Source organism: Cydia strobilella, chromosome 12, assembly GCF_947568885.1.
Source record: "Cydia strobilella chromosome 12, ilCydStro3.1, whole genome shotgun sequence".
Lineage (NCBI taxonomy): Eukaryota > Metazoa > Arthropoda > Insecta > Lepidoptera > Tortricidae > Cydia > Cydia strobilella.
This window is the reverse complement of record NC_086052.1, coordinates 12,589,189-12,609,451: the sequence shown is the minus strand read 5'-3', so window position 1 is coordinate 12,609,451 and position 20,263 is coordinate 12,589,189. Positions and strand designations below refer to the sequence as shown.

The 20,263-nt window shown below is 37.6% G+C and overlaps 1 protein-coding gene across 1 annotated transcript; it reads left to right on the top strand.

Moving 5' to 3' along the window:
• Positions 1-10,667: 10,667 nt before the first annotated feature.
• LOC134746160 (uncharacterized) lies at positions 10,668-19,323 on the top strand. The gene is made up of 11 exons (XM_063680462.1): positions 10,668-10,687; positions 10,805-10,975; positions 11,159-11,368; positions 12,004-12,113; positions 12,853-13,021; positions 13,576-13,728; positions 13,827-13,944; positions 14,149-14,331; positions 14,494-14,581; positions 14,992-15,227; positions 15,458-19,323. Exons 2-11 carry the CDS (start codon positions 10,890-10,892, stop codon positions 19,241-19,243), a joined length of 5,139 nt encoding a protein of 1,712 aa, XP_063536532.1. The 5' UTR covers positions 10,668-10,687; positions 10,805-10,889; the 3' UTR covers positions 19,244-19,323.
• Positions 19,324-20,263: the final 940 nt, after the last annotated feature.

The following is a 20,263-nucleotide window of genomic DNA, read 5'->3' as shown; positions in this document are numbered from 1 at the left end:
GTAAGTACAAACTGCAAACTAGCTACTCGTTTTAAAATGAGAGCGTAACTACGTTTGTATGGAGAACCGAGCTTGCCGGGGATCCTTCAAACCTTCATGCTCTATACTAAAAGAATTATTTCCCCTACACTCAGATTACATTGCATTAAACTGTTAACTTAACTATAACTTTAGTTTCATTATGACGACCGGTCTGGCCTAGTTGGTAGTGACCCTGCCTGTGAAGCCGATGGTCCCGGGTTCGAATCCCGGTAAGGGCATTTATTTGTGTGATGAGCACAGATACTTGTTCCTGAGTCATGGGTGTTTTCTATGTATTTAAGTATTTATATATTATATATATCGTTGTCTGAGTACCCATAATACAAGCCTCCTTGGGCTTACCGTGGGACTTAGTCAATATTTGTAAGAATGTCCTATAATATTTATTTATTATAATTTTAATTGATTACTTTCTGTACCTACATAATTAACGAGTATTGTATTGGTTTGTATAACCTATACTTGCTGCTCGAAGAGCAGGGTCTCCTGTCACAACACAAGTATAGATGATATACTTACTAGGAGGTCTCAACATTTTTCATATTTCATTTCATTCTCAATATGAGTAAAGGTTAAGTATACTGTTAAGTACGTTTAAATAGTTTGAAGAGGGTGTTGCAGGTCTTCATACCGGCCAGACCAGGATCATCTTTCCCACGGGCATATTGGGCTTAGTATTTCTGCCAGATCTTGGATTAAACTACAGACTGAGCTTGGTTAGTCATGTTTTGCTACCTTACAGTGTAATTTTTAACAGATTCATTTATGAAACGATAAACAGTACGAGCTGATATTAATTAATCGCTTTAAGTACCATCGCCAACACTGTTAACTGACCATGCCTTATGTAATAAAATAAGGTCCACCGATGTACAGTTAAGAGTGTTGCTGTTTGTACTTAATCTTCAAGTTGTCACCATTCTTGGCCAGATTATGCCTATATAACGTCTAAGAGAAGGCAATTTAGATATTGTATATAGTTTATTTTGTTTAACTAGTACTACGCCATACATTTTCCATGCAAAAAACAAATGAGCGTTCCATACTATTTCCTATGGGCAGTACTCAAAGACCTAGTCCCTGCATTTGAAATCCATGTCTACGTCCACTCCGAACGTCATATAGGGTTCTAATTAACCACGGGCTCTGGCAATAGCATTGAGATCAAAGCGGCACAGACGGTCACCCAGACGTGCCGCTATACCATTCACAAACCTCTAGTCTAAAGTTTGTAATCATTTCACAACTAGTCTCCAGTACAACGTGATTGAGACAAGGTCCGTAACAGTCTTGAACAATCGGAGTGGCTTAATACTGGTTCACTCGGGTAAAGTGGTCGGTAATCGTTGTGAATGACAGTCGAAGTGTTTGCGGGGAGTGGGAGGGAGGGTGGAGGGCGGGGAGGGGAATGCTCAGACGCAAGGGAGAGGCGAAGGCTGCGTCGTTACGTCACGCTGTATCCGGGTTCGCGGCCGCACGCGCTGCAGCCGGATTCGGAATGCAAAGCTGCAGTATAACGTTTCTATGTAATTTTAAATATCGATGTTTATTACAGAGACCAGGGGGGGGGGGGGCAATTTAGTTTGTCCAGTCGCAAATAAGTCAGGTAAGTAAGTATAGGAATTGGAAAGATTTGCAAAATCAAAGAATAAAAATTCAGTCCAGCAGTAGACCAGCATCAGTGCAAGACCACCAGATAATTCTTAAATCACATTTACTATAGGGTCTATCGCGAATTTATTTTGTTACCCTTATTTACCAACGTTTCGTCACAGGTTTCACTGGTCTTGTCGCGGCTAACTAAATAAAAAAATGTTAATTATAAAATGTGATATATGTGTAATATGTGTTCAAAACGCGAAAGTTTTAAATGTTACATAGCGAATTCTTAAATATTAGGTGCCTATGCGTAGTTGTTTAATTTTATAATCCATATAATGCTTATTCTTTAGGTACAAGGTGTTTTTGGCTAAGGTTGCACCCGTGTAGGTAGGTACTAGGTATAGTTAGTATAGGTAATATAAATATACATGAAATTAATTACCAACTGTTAAGTTATTTATCACTTCAGTGTAATGTAAATAACAGGTTAATTAAAATTTACTGAGTAATAGATAATTTGCTTTTTATAAAAAGTGCCAAGTGTAGAGTAATTTATGACTCAACAATTAATTAAGTTCAGCAGGTTTCCATAGCAGTTCAGCGGGGAAACGCAGCGGGAATAATGGGGACCTTTGAGCCAGGTACGATTCAGGGTGGTTTATTTCAGATTTATGTTTTAATCTTATTATTATTTTGATGAATTAATGTATTGTGCTTTAGTTGACTTGTTTTTTATTTTAATTTCCTTTGATAGATTTGTATTTGTTGTTTATTAATGTTAATGAATTAATTATTTTTATGTGGAATAATTTTATTAGGTTAGGTTATTGATTATTGTATTTTGGAAAATCTTTATTTTGTAATTTTTGATTATAATAAAATAAATCTTTACCTTTGTATTAAGTTATTATTTCAATTTTTTTTTATTCTAGAGACATTTAGATGGAAGGACTTCAGTTATGATGGGATGAGGTAGGTTAGGTATACGAAAAACGTGATGAATTTTCGAGGACTTTTTTCCTATACCTATTTCCTCTTCTTGAAAGAGTGGGATGTGAACATACGTTGTTGATGTTGTAATAATAAAGTTGACGACAGTCACATTATCTGAAATTTATTGAATTTATTGAACCTAAATCGTTTGAAACTAACTGTTCAAACTTTATAGAAGCGTGCACAATGTAGAGCGGCACGAACCGGCAGCTACCGATTCATAAGCCATTTTATCCCATATTAATCCTTTCCCTAGTATAAAATGGTCTACAGATCTCTAATAAATACCTACGCGTAAACGAACATTACTTTTATATTGGTACGCCTGAAGCGATGCTCTCGAAAAGTATTGTAAAATGTGTGAACAACAGCTCTGGTTCTGGGGTGTCATTTCCATCTCTTACAGAGTTGAAGGCTCAGATCAACCAGTATGTGCGCTCTCCCATTGGGTATAGTTGTCAGAGGTCTCAGTTAAACTAGATCGCTTGAGCGTGCTACTCTCTGACGCTAGTATAGCAATGGTAATGCACAGCCTGTTGCTAGGCCGCGCCGCGGCCGCGGCCATGGCAATCGGAAATTGTCTAAATTCTAGGCCAACACGACCATCGCGGCTCTGTGCGCTCCGTCCGCGTCCCACTCGCTTCGCGTGTAGACTGCAGAGGAAGTTTTGTTTATCAAAATTGTTTACCCACAATGAATATTGATAAGCTCAGGAAGTGTCACTTTTCCTGCGTTAACATAGGCACAGGGGGCCTACCGCGAAAACAGAAATTTGAAAATTGTGGGGATCTTTCTCTTTTACTCTCATTAAGACGTAATTAGAGTGACAGAGAAAAATGCTCGCAATTGACGAACTTCGATTTTCGCGATTATAGCTCAGGAGTACCTACCAATTTTTACAGGTTTGCGGAAAAGGATATTTTTAATTGGCCAAATTCCTATAACTATCCTTGTTTCGTGTAAGGTCCTAATGTTTCTACAAGATAATCCTGAACTCTCTTTATTTTCAGGGTTCCGTACCTCAAAAGGAAAAAACGGAACCCTTAAAGGATCACTTTGTTGTCCGTCCGTCCGTCCGTATGTCTGTCTGTCAAGACCCTTTATCTCGATAACGCGTGAAGGTAATATCGAGTTGAAATTAAAACTCAGGTCTACAGTCCCTTGAAGCTGTGAAAAAATCAAACTTCTTAAGTTAACGTAAAAAAAGAGACGGCCGTTTATGGAGCAAAAACATACCTATATTTCGCCACTCTCATGGGAATCAAAATGTATAGGGTAGGTACTTCCCGTTGACCTAGATATACGAAATTTGACAAGAAATATCGTCTTACACTACACAGGGAAAAATCTCAAAATTATACATTTGTAAAAAAATGTTACTTTTGTATGGAACCCTTGTGGGCGAATCCGACTCGCACTTGTCCTGTTGGTTTTTTATTTAATGATGGACTCTGAATTAGTTTTAGTATCAGAATCTCCTCAAAATTCTAAAATAAAATATGTCTGAAAAGTTCACAATAAAATAGAGGTAGAGCTAATTAAATTTCAAAAGATGAGATTTATCAACTTATGTATTTACCTAGGTACGTAGATAAAAATTGGATGGCCTTACCTGTCTTAAAATAGGTACATTGTTGGATTCTGGTTATGCAAACACGTGTCACGTGGTACACGCAGTCGATGAGGTGCGTTTTAACCTGAAACAAATTAACTGTCATTTAGAATTTAGGCACTTGCCCCAGTAGTTCAATCATTGTCATTTGATTGTTTAATTATTTGGTGGTGTACGTGTACCACTTGCTCCAACAGTGCAAATTCACGAACCAGCGAACCGGTTCCCTACCGAAAGTCGCGAGCGCATAACGGCAGTCGGCGGAGTTGTTACCATCGCGACCAGGCAGGTCAAAGCTCATACGAACTAGTAAGAGATATGAGTTACAAACTGAATGGCTGAAATATAAGTCATAAACTAGTGGTCGAGGCCGGACTGTTCTGGTGGGTAATGGTAAAATGATTTGATTTGTTCCCTAGTTGTAAGAGACAATGAGTATGTGGAGCATTAACAGAGTTACAGAGCTGAGTGTATTTAAAATATTAGTTTATTTTTTATTTTTCTGAGAATGCTAGAAAATCGAGTTTCAGTTTTCATACCCCTGGTTTCGGCCAGTTTCCTTCTCCGCCGCTTCTCGTTGAATTTTTTTAATATAGGTACCTATAGATATTTAACAAATAACGAATTTGTGTTGCATTGAAGCCCGTAAAGGTTCCGGCCTATGAACCTGAAGGACTCCTGGGGACTTGATATTAATTAAGTGATAAGCGGCAAGCATTTTTGTTAAAGTGTGGGTACCTATAATTGGGTAATTATAATGTAAACTGCTACACCCTAGTAGGGTCCATGTTTGTACTTAATTAGACTTAACATCTTTGTAAAATACCATGGTTGCATTGAATAAATAATATATGATATGATATGATATGCTACCTAATTTGTTCTATGCATTATCTAAATATTGGTTTATATACATAACGATTCAGGCAACAGATTACACTAGATCCCCAGAGCGTTCGTCTCGCCCGCGACGGGAACACACGACCAGATCGCGTCCGTGGGAAGAGCGAGTTCCGGCTGCGCCACTTGCCCCGCCTTTCACCAGCAAGGTCGCGCGGCGGCCGCGCTACTTTCTTTTATATAACCGGCCGGAATGCGACACCCGAATTTATGCCGCTGACGTCAGAGGTGATTCACCGCGCCGATTAGCCTGCCCGACTCCCGGTGTTTTTTTTTTGTATAGCTACACGTGCTACACGCATGGCTTCCAATCAGTCGCTTAAGATATATTCATGTTAATGTTATATTCAAGGCAGGGCGTATCTGTATCGCGCCAAACATCTATTTTGCTTTGAAGATGGTTCGCACAGACGAATCGTGCTTGAAAGCCTGTAACCGGTAATCCATATATAGTGCGGCGGTTTTTGGTCTAGAGAAGTCTTCTGGAAATCGATTTTCGCTCATATCGTCGCAGACATGGACATATTTGGTATCAGTGCATTCAGTGTGATGCTGTGACGTACTGAACACAAATATATGAGATGACAAGCGCGAAAGTGGTGGGGGTAGTTGCTGTGACGTCAAAAAGTCGGCAGTACAAAGTTTTTTACTTTTTTTTTAAATCATACCATGTGGAATGAAAGGGCTTTGTGATTAGATCACAAATATATAACATACTGTAACATTTTCACTACTTCGTCTAACAAATTACTAGAAAACGTTCAAAAATTTCACAATCCACAGTTGACTTTGAACTGCTGTAAATCGAAAATAACTGGAATGATCCATTCATTCCAAAATACATACAAAATGACTGTGAATATCCTCTATATAATGTTAGAAAATAACTAACCAGATATAACCAAAAATAAGAAAAGTACATCAAGTTGAAAAAAAAGTATAATTTTCTGTTACATTAAACTGCAACTATTATTAAAACAAACAAAAAACCAGACTGTTTACATATATTTTTGAAATGGTCTTTTCACTAGCTTTCATTTGGTACCCATATTGCTATAGTAAGAACAAAATACAATCCCCCTCCCTTTTGTCATTAGCGGGCGCCATTTTCAAAATTTATATAGCCCATAGGAGACGTGGTTGAATTCGTGAGAATTGTGTTAGTGACATAGGACGACGGGTAGTTTTTGATAATCAGATTGATTTAGATTCAAATGCATGCTGCTTTAGTCAGGCTAACTTCTCCAAAAATCGTATAAGGGCCAGCTGCACCAACCACAGACACACACACTGACACACACTGACTGACTGACTGACTGTTAACAGACTGATCGATGTCACGGCAGCAGAGATCTATGAAACTCGGGAAACGGGACTCAATAGAGCGCCGGGCTCGTAGACTCTGGCGATGACCCATCTGTCAAGTCAAGAATACAGAGCCTTGAGCATCGCCGTCGAGTCGCTTGCCTATCGGTGTTCTATCGGATACATTTCGGGGAGTGCGCACAGGAACTACACGACCTGATCCCACCTTCCCCTTTCCATCATCGGACATCCAGGCGCGGGGAGCGAATGCACCCGTTCGTGGTCCACATTCCATTCGTTCGGACGAAGCGTTTTGCCTCCTCCTTTTTGGTACGGACGGCTAAGGAATGGAATGCGCTCCCGCCATCTGTATTCCCTGATCAATGTGACCTCGGTCTCTTTAAAACAAGAGTGAATAGGCTGTTACTGAACCGGTGAGCTCCATCTTAGGCCCTGTCTTCACTTTCCATCAGGTGTGACTAGGGCCAATCGCCGATCAGTTTATAATAAAAAAAAAAACTTCCCATACAATAAAATTTTGTGAACGCTTTAACGGTGACAGACGGTTTGGTGCAACTGACGAAGAAGATGGGTGACTGCTTGTTTTATCGCCGACTGAAAATACAAATACAACAAATACAAATAATTTATTGAAAAAAGTATTGTACAGAGGTTCATCTTAAAGACTAAGAGTTGTTAGTAGAGGAAAGTGGTTTACGAATGCCTGAACTAGGAGTTCCTGTGTTTCAGGCAGCGAAGGACAAAATTAATCAATTTTTAATTATTCACTTAATTATAAATTAATAGTAGTACTTACACAATAGAAGTCTTATCGCCTTAACAAAATGGGTCTTAAGTATTAAATTTCAAAGTACACAATCATGTTACGACTATTAGTAGGTTCTCTGTATCGACTGTATCATCGTACGTCATATTTTGAAGGGCGCGTCGAAGAGTATTCTTACAACAAGCATAGCTAAGTGGGTATAGGTCTAGATTTACATTTAACCTGTTGTACAAAAATGGGCCCAAGAAGACAAAAAATCTAGATGAAAATACGTGTTTCCTTTGAACGGTTTGAATACCTATTATATCTTTGCGCCTTTTGTTTCTGTATTCAGGGTTGAAAGGAATTCTGGCGTGCTGCTTTAGTGTTGTGCTTAATATATATAATTGACGAACAGTTAGTACTTCCCATGATTTATAAAGGAGGTCAGTAGGGTATAAAAATGGGCGGGAAGTAGCTACCTTTAGTACCGCTCTCTGGGCTCTTTCTAGGGTTAGTAGGGTAGTTTTAGCTGTGCCACCCCAGGAACAAATGCAGTAGGTTAGTATTGATTGACATAGTGCAAAGTATACTTGCTTAATTAAATTTAGATCAGCAATCGAACGAAGTTTTTTGAATACAAATATTAACTTTCGGACTCTATTGCATAATGATTCAATGTGATTTTTGAAAGTGAGGGTTTCGTCAATCAAGACTCCCAAATACTTAATTTTGTCAGTAATAGCTAGAGATGGGCATGAACAGGGATTATTCGATTTTTCCTTACAGTTATGTGCGTAAAGTTTGAGGTTATGTGCGACCGGATCTGTTTTCCGCATGGAAAAACTTATTAAATTCGTTTTGTCAGAGTTCAGTGTTAGTAGATGACGTTTTAGCCAGTCAGTTACAACATTAAATCCGCGTTGTGCGAACTCGTAGACCTCGTTTGTTGACTTTGCGGAAAAAAGTAGGGCAGTGTCATCTGCGTAGGAAATGATTTTGCCACTATCTATATTCAAGCTTGTGCAGTAAAATGGAAGTAGAAACGGTGTCAAAAGCTTTTGCGAGGTCCAGGAAGATTCCAATTGTCTTGTTTCCCTTGTCTAGTTCCTGAACTAAATAGTCAGTCAATTCGTGTACAGCATCTGCGGTTGATAACTTGGACCTAAAACCGAACTGCGTCTTTGCCAAGAAGGCATTTTTCTCCAGATATTGAACAAGTCTATTATTAATATTTTTTTCCAGGATTTTAGATGTCGCTGGTAAAAGAGAAATCGGTCTATAATTTGTTACTTGTATTTTGCTACCAGATTTATAGACAGGGATTACAACGGCTTTTTTCAGACATTTTGGAAATATTCCTTCAGAGATGCACTTTTGAAATATGTGTGTCAGTGGTGGAACCAAGATGTGTCTGAATGTCTTTATTATTTTGTTCGATATCCCATCCCAACCAGCCGCGGAATCGTCTTTTAGGCTCATGATAATTCTTTCCACCTCAGCTTCATCCGTATTTAATAGCACAAATGATTTGGATGAATTATTTTGATCTTACATATAATCAACAATGAATCTTACATATAAATTCTCCCGAATTTAATAGTCCGGACTCGGGAATTCGGGATACAGAGCTCGCCACAAAATAAAGCGAAGTTTAGACTAGCAAGAACTTGCATGCAATTTACGTTACATTGCTGACTAATAAGGTAAACTGCATTCAAAATGTTTATCAGATACCGCAATGTAATGAAAATTGCATGCAAGTTCTTGCTAGTCTAAACCTCACTTAAAGATGCACATTACTAAAAATTTACTGCCATACCGCATCCCATAAACGTATGACCAGGATGGCATAAATAAACAGTGAGTTTATATATAGACATCCGGGGCCCGAATTGCCAATGTTCGACGTTAGAAAGTGAGAGGTGCCTACATCCGGATAGGTATACCGGAACTGCTCTGTCTTGCGCGACGGAATGCTAGCTGTTATGTCATCGAGCGATGTTGTCACGCTGCTAATCCCACCGAACTTCCCAACTTAAAAACTTCCCAACGTTCTTAAAAATTGCCCGATAAAATTATATTCATTCAATATGCACGAATGAATAATGTTGTAGTAATAAATTTAAGGCTCCTTATTTTTCTTACATCTTACTTATTATAAGTTATAAGTATACCCGTAGGTTTCAAAAGCACTGAAAACGAGTAGGAGTAGTCACCACTCTCTTCAGGCATATTGTAGTTATAGGTATGTGTACCGTTTAACTGAGGCCGTTGTTAAGAAGTTATTATATTTATATGGCCAGCTATGGAATGGTTGAAGGTTTGTTTACAAGAACCTGATTTGTATTATGTTAAGTAAGTAAATATAAAGGCAATGTAAAACTCGATTTAGTCTCATAATTCAGTTACTTTTTACTAGGAGTTAGATCAACGCGCAACTTCTTTGCCTGAGATAGGTAAGTGAAGTGAAGAGGTGGGTCCCGAATTTGTTAGTTTTTGTTAGGTGGGTCGTCGGAGCCCAGTCAACTTTGGGAATTACTGCCTTTACTTTAAGGCATTAAGTCCGCCATTTGTACCTTCATGTATTGTGCGATAAAGATTAAATGATAAATAAATAATATAAACTTAGTGGCCAAATTACATAACTCGGTTTGTAAATTTAGTTATTGCGTTGTGACGCTGCGTCACTTTCGTAGACATATTGAGGAAATACCTATTATCTAAATAGCACGATCCGTTAACAAACCACGAAGTGAATTGGTTACTTTCTAGTAATATTCCATACCTGAATAATTAATCAATATAGAACTGCTATCTTACTTCTATAAATTTCAAAAATCGCAGTTAGCCCGGTGGGTTTCATTTTCCTTATTTTATTTTCCATAGACATAGTATATACCAAAGAGCATATAATCACTACGTTCTATGGTATATACAAGTAGTAAGTAGTTATATGTAGACGCGCCACCGAGCGGCCGGGGGTAAGAGGATTCTTTTTACTCCTACTGCCATCTATTGAAGAGTCTTGGAACCACAATATTTGGATGGGTCAAGGTAAGGTAATTTTATAGCGATTTTGTTAGTGACTGAAACATCCCAGTTTTTTCGTTAGGCAACACTATCAATTTCTCTAAGGCGTTTTTTAGTTTGTTAACTTTATTTTTCCCGCTTTAATTTTTGTGGCGTTTTTATTTATTTCGAAAGATAAATAACATTAACATTGTGTTTTGTTTTAATTGAACTTTTTGTTACTTTTCCTCCCTGAGATTTTTCCCTACTCTGCACAAAAACTCAATACATTGTAGTGCTGGTGACGCTCTTTTGAATTGTTCATGGCGTCATGCAGTTTGATGGACGTTAATAAAAGCATGAAGTTATACACAGGCCATAAAAATATAAAAAAAGTAGTTGACAGCTAAAATATGCTCCAGAAATTTGTAAAACGCAACTGCTGTGGTATAAATGTAATACGCTTAATTTTGTTACTTGTTGATATAAAATTACATGTTGCAGGTATAACCCGCTTCACTTGTTATTGTGCTTCAAAATATCTGTAACATGTTGTGTTTAAATGTTTGAAGGATTTCAAAATAACCTGCTGGAATCGCAAACGCAAATGTTCAGCAATTCATTTCAAAACAAACCTACGAAAAAAAGGCGTGTGATATGGAGTCAACAACCCCCAAGAAGTTAAAAAGTCCAATTTTGAAAACGTCTCCAGGAAATGGATTTAATCCGAAGACCTCCATCTCGTAAGATGTTCTTTAATATGTAAACTAACTGAAGGTTACTCACTCAATATCAACAAACATTTCATCTTTTGCATTGTGTTTTTGTCAAGACGTCAGGATACAATGTTTAAATTTGTGCTTTAGTGTGTGAGGATCTGAGGATCGTAAAGATTGCTATTGCTAATAATTAAAATGTATTTATAGGTGTTCTGATGTTCCTGAAAGTCTCCTTGAACCGGCTGCAGCTAAGAAGCACTTCAGCAAGTTTGGTAAAGTGCAGAGAATACGCCTGGTCACCAAGAAGCAAATGTGCATTGTTGAATATGACCAACCGACTTCCATGGAACGAGCGGTGCTTAATGCTGGGGCATATGATGGCTTTATGTTTGATGTCACTCGGTTCAAACCTCGAGTGTAAGTATTAGCCCATATGTATAATATTAAATAACACATCCTTTAGTTAGAAAACACTATTAAGTACAACCTTTTATTAATAATAGATGCGTGACATTCATAGTTGACAAAACTAGAATGCAGGCAATAATTAGTAGATGATTTTGACAATCTTGACACTTGGCGTTAGCCATACGACACTCAATATAGGTTCCGGAACCTATATTTGATGGCTCACGGTCGAGCACCTGGTGCAATATCTACCTCCCTTTAATTACATCCATGATTAAATATGACATTACTAATGATAAATAAAATAAATGAATAAAATAAAAATAGCCTTTATTTCTGAAGTTTTGTAACAAAATTACTTCAAAATATACCTTATTTTTCTCTACAATTATATATATATATATTACTATTTACTATTTTCTAGTTCCCATCGACAACTTCAGCTTGTCCTTAATTACTAATGATAATGATCCTTAATGAATTGCAAGTAGGTGATTGATGATCAATATGAATTTAGTAGTTATTTTTAAAAATCTGTTCCCGTATATATTTGTTTTATATAGTAAATTTGTTTTTGTTGCTTAAAATTGTTATAAAAAGAAAATAGAGTGACTTATACATCTAAACATCAATGTTGTTTTCAGAAGAAGAAAGAGCAAACGGGAGGATGATCCAGATTGGGTGCCTGATTCAGATGTTGAAGAAGAACTCTCAGCCATGGGAGGCGGACCCAGCTATTTAACAAGGCAAAGCCGTATGTATCTTGTATCTAGATGTTGTAGATTATTTATCAAGTGTGAGTTTAGCAGGCATTGTTACTCCAATAGTCATTCGTAGCTGTGTTCCATAATAAACTACAACTGATATTACAAGCGGAGTAGATGTAGTGTAGGGATAGGGACGCCCGGCCGGAGGCAGGCAGGCTGTCGATCACATGTTGCTTTCATTCAGCCCAGCCCAGTTCCCTGAAGTGGGAGCTGCATGTTACTGTCCCGGCGGCATTCCCACACTATTCTCCTCAAATCTTCTTGTTTTCCTGCAAAATAAGTGAAATTAGAAAAGGAGTTCCGCTTGTAATATTTGTTGTATTTTATTATGCAACACGGCCCAGGGGGTCTTAATGGATACTTATACTCAGAGTACTTATATCAAAAATTTACAAAGCAACTTGTAACTATTTACATATATACAGAATACAGACACATGTAGTGGTAAGATTGAAATTTGGTATATCTTGTTGAGCTACATTTGTTGTTAATTTTATAGTGGATTCTGCTGCTGGTGGTATGAATAACGGAACCTATATAGATGCTTTGCCAGATGGGCATCTGCAACCCTTGCAAAGTAGGAGTCTTGCTACCATATTAGGGGCCACATCATTATTTTTGATAATAACTTATTTCTTGTTTATGTATCTTTCCTACTCCTTGATTTTGCTCCAAAACTTTAGTACTGTGTTCTTAAACTTATTGTTATTGTTTTTATTTTTTTAGGCATGGATGTTGCTGAAGAGGCAAGCAAGCCCACTATACTCTCAAGGGTAATCACACATTCACCTTCAAGTAAGGGAGATTCACCTGTAAGGAAGGGTGAGTCACCGATAAGAAAGGGTGATTCACCCATGAGGAAGAAAGCACCTGTCCGTGAAAAACCAGTGACAATGTGAGTTTTATTTATTGTTTTGTATTGCATACTTACTTTTTATTTTTAAGGTTCCATACCCAAAGAGTAATAACGGGCCCCTATTACTAAGACTCCGCTGTCCGTCCGTCCGTCTGTCTGTCCGTCTGTCACCAGGCTGTATCTTATGAATCGTGATAGCTAGACAGTTGAAATTTTTTACAGATGATGTATTTGTATCACAACAAATAGTATTTGTACATATAGTATTTGTTGTTGCCGTTATAACAACAAATACTAAAAACAAAATAAAATGGGCTCCCATACAACAAACGTGATTTTTTTGCCGTTTTTTACGTAATGGTACGGCATGCTTCGTGCGCAAGTTCGACTTGCACATGGCCGGTTTTATTATCTTGTGATGCGGCAGCTGTCATCTGTCCGGGGGGATAAATCATGGGATCAAGATTTTTCACTTTGGCTACAAGTTAATTTAATTTTGTGAATTTTATTTTGGTCTCAAAATATTTTACCAATGGTAACAACTAGTTAAATATATTTAATTCATTAGTATCATCAATACCATTATATTTCAGACAACCAAAAAGTGGCATAGAGTCCCCAGTAATTTTTACCACAACCCAGACAACCCTTAACACAACAGAAGCTGCTGCTGAACTGCATCAATTGCGGTACAAGGTTTCTTCAACCCCTGATGAGCAGTGGAGGATATTGGATGCTCGAGACAGGTAGGCACATTTAGCACTGAATAAAGTATAGTTTTACTGTCTTCAACCAATTTCAAATCCTATGTGCTATAGCTTATTAATTTATATTAAATTTATAGAATTTTGAGAGCATGGGGTGGCGCAGGAGGTCGAATAAAAGTCGGCGGAGCCACTATAGGCACATGTCCTGATATGTGCCCAGAAAAAGAACGCCTGCACAGGCAAGCAGAACATCAGGTAACATTTCCACTGATATACATACAAGCAGAGACATCTGTTAAATTTTATTACAAGCTCTAAAATGTTATTGGGTAATCCAAGTCCTTATTAATGAATGTGAAAATTTTTTTTTACTATTTTTTATTTTTAATCCTTTGTGTTCATTAGATACATTAAATTGCACTCGACAACAGGCACATAATATTGAAATCCAAATTTCAGGTAATGTCACTCGAAACCACTCCGGACTGCGACTACAAACTAGAGACATGGCGAGCCGTCAAGCAGTACAGCCGGAGCTCGGCTGACCAGGAGATCCCCATGTGCTACGAGCTGAGGCCGGCCGTCGTGCTCGAACGGACTTGCGCTTATCTGCTGTGTGAGATCGCTGACACTACAAGACAAGTGAGTGCTGAACAAATCTACATTTTCTGTATACCATCAAGTTTAAATACCATTTTTAATGCAACCTGTTGCTTAGTCCTGGATCCTGTGCAATGATCGAGTTATATCAATTATTCAAAAGACTTAATAAATTCTTTAAGTATGTTATTTTGATTGTTTCAGGTCACTCTCGCTGATTGGTTCCACTTCATGTGGGACCGTTTTCGTGGAATACGGAAAGACATAACGCAGCAGGCTCTTTGTTGTGCAGGTGAGTGTATTACTCAAGAAACTCTTCATATCAAATATACCAAAAAAAACCGGCCAAGTGCGAGTCGGACTCGCGCTCGAAGGGTTCCGTACCATTACGGAAATAAACAGCAAAAAAATCACGTTTGTTGTATGGGAGCCCCATTTAAATATTTATATTATTCTGTTTTTAGTATTTGTTGGTTATAGCGGCAACAGAAATACATCATCTGTGAAAATTTCAACTGTCTAGCTATCACGGTTCATGAGATACAGCCTGGTGACAGACAGACAGACAGACGGACAGCGGAGTCTTAGTAATAGGGTCCCGTTTTTACCCTTTGGGTACGGAACCCTAGAAAGGAACATTCAAACTAAGAGGCAATTTTTCTGGTCAACAGTGGTTTGATTAGTTGCAAATGTTTCCCACAGAGTCCATCCGCTTGGTGGAGATGTGCGCGCGCTTCCACGCGCACTGCGCGGCGCGGCTAGCCGACCTGGAGCACACGCAGTTCGACCAGAAGCTCAACACCGACAACCTCACCAAGTGCCTGCAGACGCTCAAGCACATGTACGCTGACGTCGGCCCGGAGGACAAGCCGAGGGAGGCGGAGTTCCGCGGCTACATAGCGTTGCTCAACTTGGGTGATGCCAATTTTTGGTGGGAGGTTAGATCATATTATTGAAATGTATTTGGTCGTAAAAAAAAGAAAAAAAAGTTGATGGTTCTCTGCTTAGAAACTTCTATGAGGAGGTAATCACATTTTTCTGCAGCTGACTGTACAATACTGCGGCTGATTTGTTTGCAAAATTACTCGTAAAAAACTCACTATGCTAAAGTAAGTCGACACGGATAAATTTTAATTAATTATTAAAAGGTTTTTAAATCCTTTTTCAGATAAAACAGCTGCCAGTGGACATACAAAAGTCTGAAGCCATCACGTTTGCCATAAAAGTATTTAATGCGTTGGATAATAACAACTACGTCCGGTTTTTTCGCCTTGTCAAAGAAGAAGCGTCATACCTCCAGGCCTGTATTCTTCTAAGGTACTTTAACGACGTTCGCGCCAGAGCTTTAGCTAGAATAGTCAAGGCTTTCGCCCCGAGGGGTGGCTCGCGCTATCCGGCTGAAGAGTTAATGAATGCCCTCGCGTTCGAATCAGTTGATAGAATGAAAGCTTTTGTTAATCATTACGGTTTACGCTTTGCCAAAAATGACGAGGAGTTGACAGTTATACTCGACAGAAATCAATTTATAGAAGACAGTGACCCCTTCCCTATCGCGCGTGCTCCACATCTCATTGAATCAAAGAGACAATGTAAAGTGGGCGCAGTTATTGCGGGAGGACAAGTACCTGTTGTAGACTTTGGACGAAATCTTCCATATTCAAGCTTTAACAAAGACGGTACTCTTAAAGAGGAAGCTTTAATTGCTCAAGATCAAGGATATAACACCAGCAACGACAGTAATAAAGATGTCCAATCTCTAAGAGCAGAAATTCAGCGCCTAGCACAAGGTGGCAGAAGTTACGCAATCACGGATAGAAGTTCAGACACGAAGTCAAATGTTTTTGCTAAGCCTGAAGTAAAATCGCAAAGTCCTGGAAAACCTTTAAATTTCGGCAGTCCTCAAACCAACAACAATAGCGGAAGTGGTAAAGCATTGTTCTCGTTTAAACCGGCTATACCAGTAGCTCCAGGTGAGATTATTAATAACTCGCCTGAGAAAAGTCCCGGTTTTATATTTTCTAAACCCCAAGAAGATAATAACAATTTGTTCAGTATGTCCGCGGAACCTAGTGGAAATAAGAATATTTTTGGAAAAGCTACTAATGACACTAATAATCTTTTTAAGAGTGCATTTAATCAGTCAAAACCCACTGAAACTGTATTTCAAAAGCCTGATGTCAAACCTTCTGTTTTTGGTCTATTAGTTAATGAAAATAAACAAGACACGAAAAAGTTGTTTGACGGGTCTGTAAGTGCCAACTTATTTTCAAAGAAAGATGAACCAAGTGCTGTATTTGGTAACCAGAATGTGTTAGGGAGTAAAAATATATTTGCAAGTGCCAAGGATAATCTTTTTGCCAAGCCTGATACTGCTGGGCAAACTGTAAAAGGAAGTATATTTGGTAAACCTTCGACTCAAACACCATCAAGTGTATTTGGGGCAGTAAATACAAAGGAGAAAGATAGTAATAACACGAAATCGTTATTTACTGCCAATGGAGAGTCTCATGCGATATCACCTGGAAGTCTATTTAAAAGCGCAGTGAAAACTGAACAGAACACAGACGAAAAATCGTACTCAATATTCCAAAGTAAAAATAAATTCAATTCACAAAACCTATTTACTTCAGCTAATCAACACAATAACGGCGAAGTATTTGATTTCAATGATGATGCTCAAAAACAGCTTGAAGAACAAAGGCTCCATGAACAAAAAATGAAAGAAGAAGAAATGAGAAGGTTAGAACAAATACGAAAGGAAGAAGAATTAAGGCAAGAATTGAAAAGACAAGAAGAGAAGAGGCACCAAGAAGAACTTAAACGACAACAAGATGAGTTACGGCGCATTGAAGAACGGAAAGAAAAAGAGCGTAAAGAAGAGGAGAAAAAGAAGCAGGAAGAACTAAAGAGACGCTTAGAAGAAGAAGAAAGAAAAAGGGCGGAAGAAGCTAGAATAGCTGAATTAAAACGAAAGGCAGAAGAAGAACGATTATTTAAATTAAGAGTTGATAAAGAATCCACTGAAATAACAGAAGAACTTGCTGATGAGATCAACAAAGACACTGTTAAAGATATGATGAAAGATGAATTAAGGAAACTAGATGATTTAATGAAATTTGCTGGCGTTGTGACTGAAGAGATTGTTACTGAATTGTGTTCAGAGATTTGTAATGGTGAAATGCTTGCAGAAAATATATGGACCCATAAATTGATGAAGAAATGGTTTCACATTTGGCGTAAAAATTACATTAGAAACATAAAAAGGAGAAGTTTATTAGAAGATACACCAGTTTGGCTTACAAATAGGACGCCAACTGAAGAGGCATCTTGTCTTAAACGTATGGTTGAAAATGCTACTTTAAATAATATGAATGCTATCCACAAAGGTTACAAATTTAGTGGAAAATTACCAATGCTGCCAACACCTGAAACTCTCAATCTGATGGAAATAATCAGATCTCCCCTTCTCAAGCGAATGAAACAGATACATTATTCGTACGACAAAGGATTATTTTGGAAAGTTACTTTAGTATCTTCTAATGCTCAATTTATCTGCCGAAAAATCAATGTTCAAGATTGGATAATAGACTCCTTTAGCGATAAAAAAGAACATGAAGTATCAAGCAGTCTAATATATGTAGGGAAAGAAACGTGGAATAAGTTATTGGATTTTGCAATATCTGTAAGTTTGACTAAAAAGGGTCAAAATAGCTGTAATGAAGCCACAGAGGGTAGCAATGGTCTTATTTTTTACGTCACTGAAAAAGATGTTGACATTATAGCCACCATTGAAGATATTTTAAAGACTAAATATCTGTACCAAGTTATTCCAGTCGCATTGATAATGCTTGAAAAACCGAATCACGAATTAGAGCTGTTTCTTTCACAATGCATTAAAAACAAAATAATCTCTGTTTATAAAGAATTTGTTGTGGATCCAAATAATTTATTTGATTCGTTGAAAATTACGACAAAAAGTGCATTAAAGTGGTTGGCGCGAAACTATCCACATGTGCCCCCACTTGAAATTGATTATGTCAAATCTATATGTGAGAGATATCTCGGAAATGAAATATGGTTTCAGTTAAGAAGAATAAAAGACACTCGTTTAGATGTAATAATGAAGGACTTGCCTAAACTAGTCCAATGTTATAATATAAGTGTGGACAAATTGACTCAAGTTATTACTGAAGAAGATCTTTTCAACTACCCATTGTTTCCATTAGAGCTAAAAAAGTATTTGAACACTGAAACATTATACCCAAAACCTTATGAGTTCATTACAAGCAATGCTGCTACTTCGGAAAATGTAGCGTTTATCAAAAATATGATGAAACACTTAAAATTACCAACTCCAACAGGAGAGTATCAGCCAGTTAGTGTCGACAATATGCAAGAGCAAATTTATATATACTGCACCGAAATCGGATGGTTTCAACACCCAGAAAAGAGCACACGTGAAATTACCTTATTTCAACTATCAGACATTCTGAGAATGCCCCATGAAAATTTCAAAGTGTACTTTGAACAATTTGATTTGGCAAGTTTCCTGAATCTAATAGTATATGAAAGAATTTACAGTCTAAAAGACTTTGATAACCTGTTTGCTATATATGAGAAATCAAAATTAGTTGAGTTCCGCAATGCCCAGTGGTTATTTGATTTGGATATGATTCGTACATTGAAGCACAAAGCTATAGAATATGAAGATGACATAGACGAATTTATAAATGTTAAGCGTCGTAAACTTGCTTTAGAATCAGTTGAGTATCTCATGATTGAAGATAAAGACAGTACCATTGTAGAAGAGAGTATCAGAGAAGTTGACGAAAATATCACGAAATATACAGATTGCAAATACGAAGTTGATAAACTAGAGGAACAAATTGAAGAAGAAAGAAAAAGGTCTATGGATCTGGAGAAGTTACTAAGAAACGCTTTGTTAGATGCATAGCATCAATGTTGTATGTATGATGTTGTAGTTATCGACGTAAGTTATTATGAAACATGATTAAATGAATTTGATTTTGTAAAGTGTAGTTATACATACTTTACGTCAACCAAAAAGCTTACTCTTCTAAGCGCGGGAACTTGCCCAAGCAAATCTCGCTCTCCGGTTGACTCAGTGGGTTTTAACCTTTTCGGCGCTATGTCAAACACAAAAGCTGTCACTCGAACGCCACGTCACCGAAATGTCAAAACTGAAATTGAACTTTATGCACATGCACTTATATGCGGTGCCGATATGTCCGTCATTGGCGTCCAAAAGGTTAACGGCATGATGACCACCAATCGATCGACTCTCTCTCGATCTGTTCTATGTCGACGTCGATCGATAGTTTCTAACTTTCTACCTAGAAAAAAAAATCGTAATTCGATTGGTGTTTTAACACCCGTTAAAAGGCAAGCAATCTTAAAAGTGTCAAGCGCTAGTGTGCACAATTTAAAAAATGGGCAAGCATTTTTTTGTAATTATGTAAAATGGAAAATTCAATAGGTACCTTTGTAAAAATAATTTTTCTTCTTTAAGTAGTAAATTTAATATTAATTATTTTTCTCCTAAGACCTATAAAGCACTATACATAATAGGGTATTTGACTGTAGTTAAAATAAATTATTTTACACCATGCATGAAATAAAGCACGACGATTAATAGAGAAACATAGACAGCAGTTATTTTTAGACACAATTTCTATTTTAAAACCCGTATAAAACTATAGAGTAGGTCATTTGATTGTGACATCACATGCTAGTGTTTAATATAATCAAAGATCGATATAACTCCATAATAGATGGATACAGTCTAAGGAAAAAACGTGCCTCGAAAATCACGAAAATTTGATTCTCGATCAGAGGGCGCCACTAGTTTTGGCCTACACTCGTATAGAGGGCGTTGACCGTTTCGTTTGTTATTTATAATTTTAACGCATATCAGTGAAAGAACATGGGTCAAAATCATAAAAATAATTAATGC

What these genes read in the sequence shown, in the direction of transcription:
- LOC134746160 (XM_063680462.1), top strand. Translation starts at nt 10,890, where the DNA reads ATGGAGTCAACAACCCCCAAGAAGTTAAAAAGTCCAATTTTGAAAACG. An exon ending in AATCCGAAGACCTCCATCTC is followed by an intron (nt 10,976 to 11,158) that starts GTAAGATGTTCT and finishes ATGTATTTATAG; the next exon opens with GTGTTCTGATGTTCCTGAAA. An exon ending in GCAGGCTCTTTGTTGTGCAG is followed by an intron (nt 14,582 to 14,991) that starts GTGAGTGTATTA and finishes TGTTTCCCACAG; the next exon opens with AGTCCATCCGCTTGGTGGAG.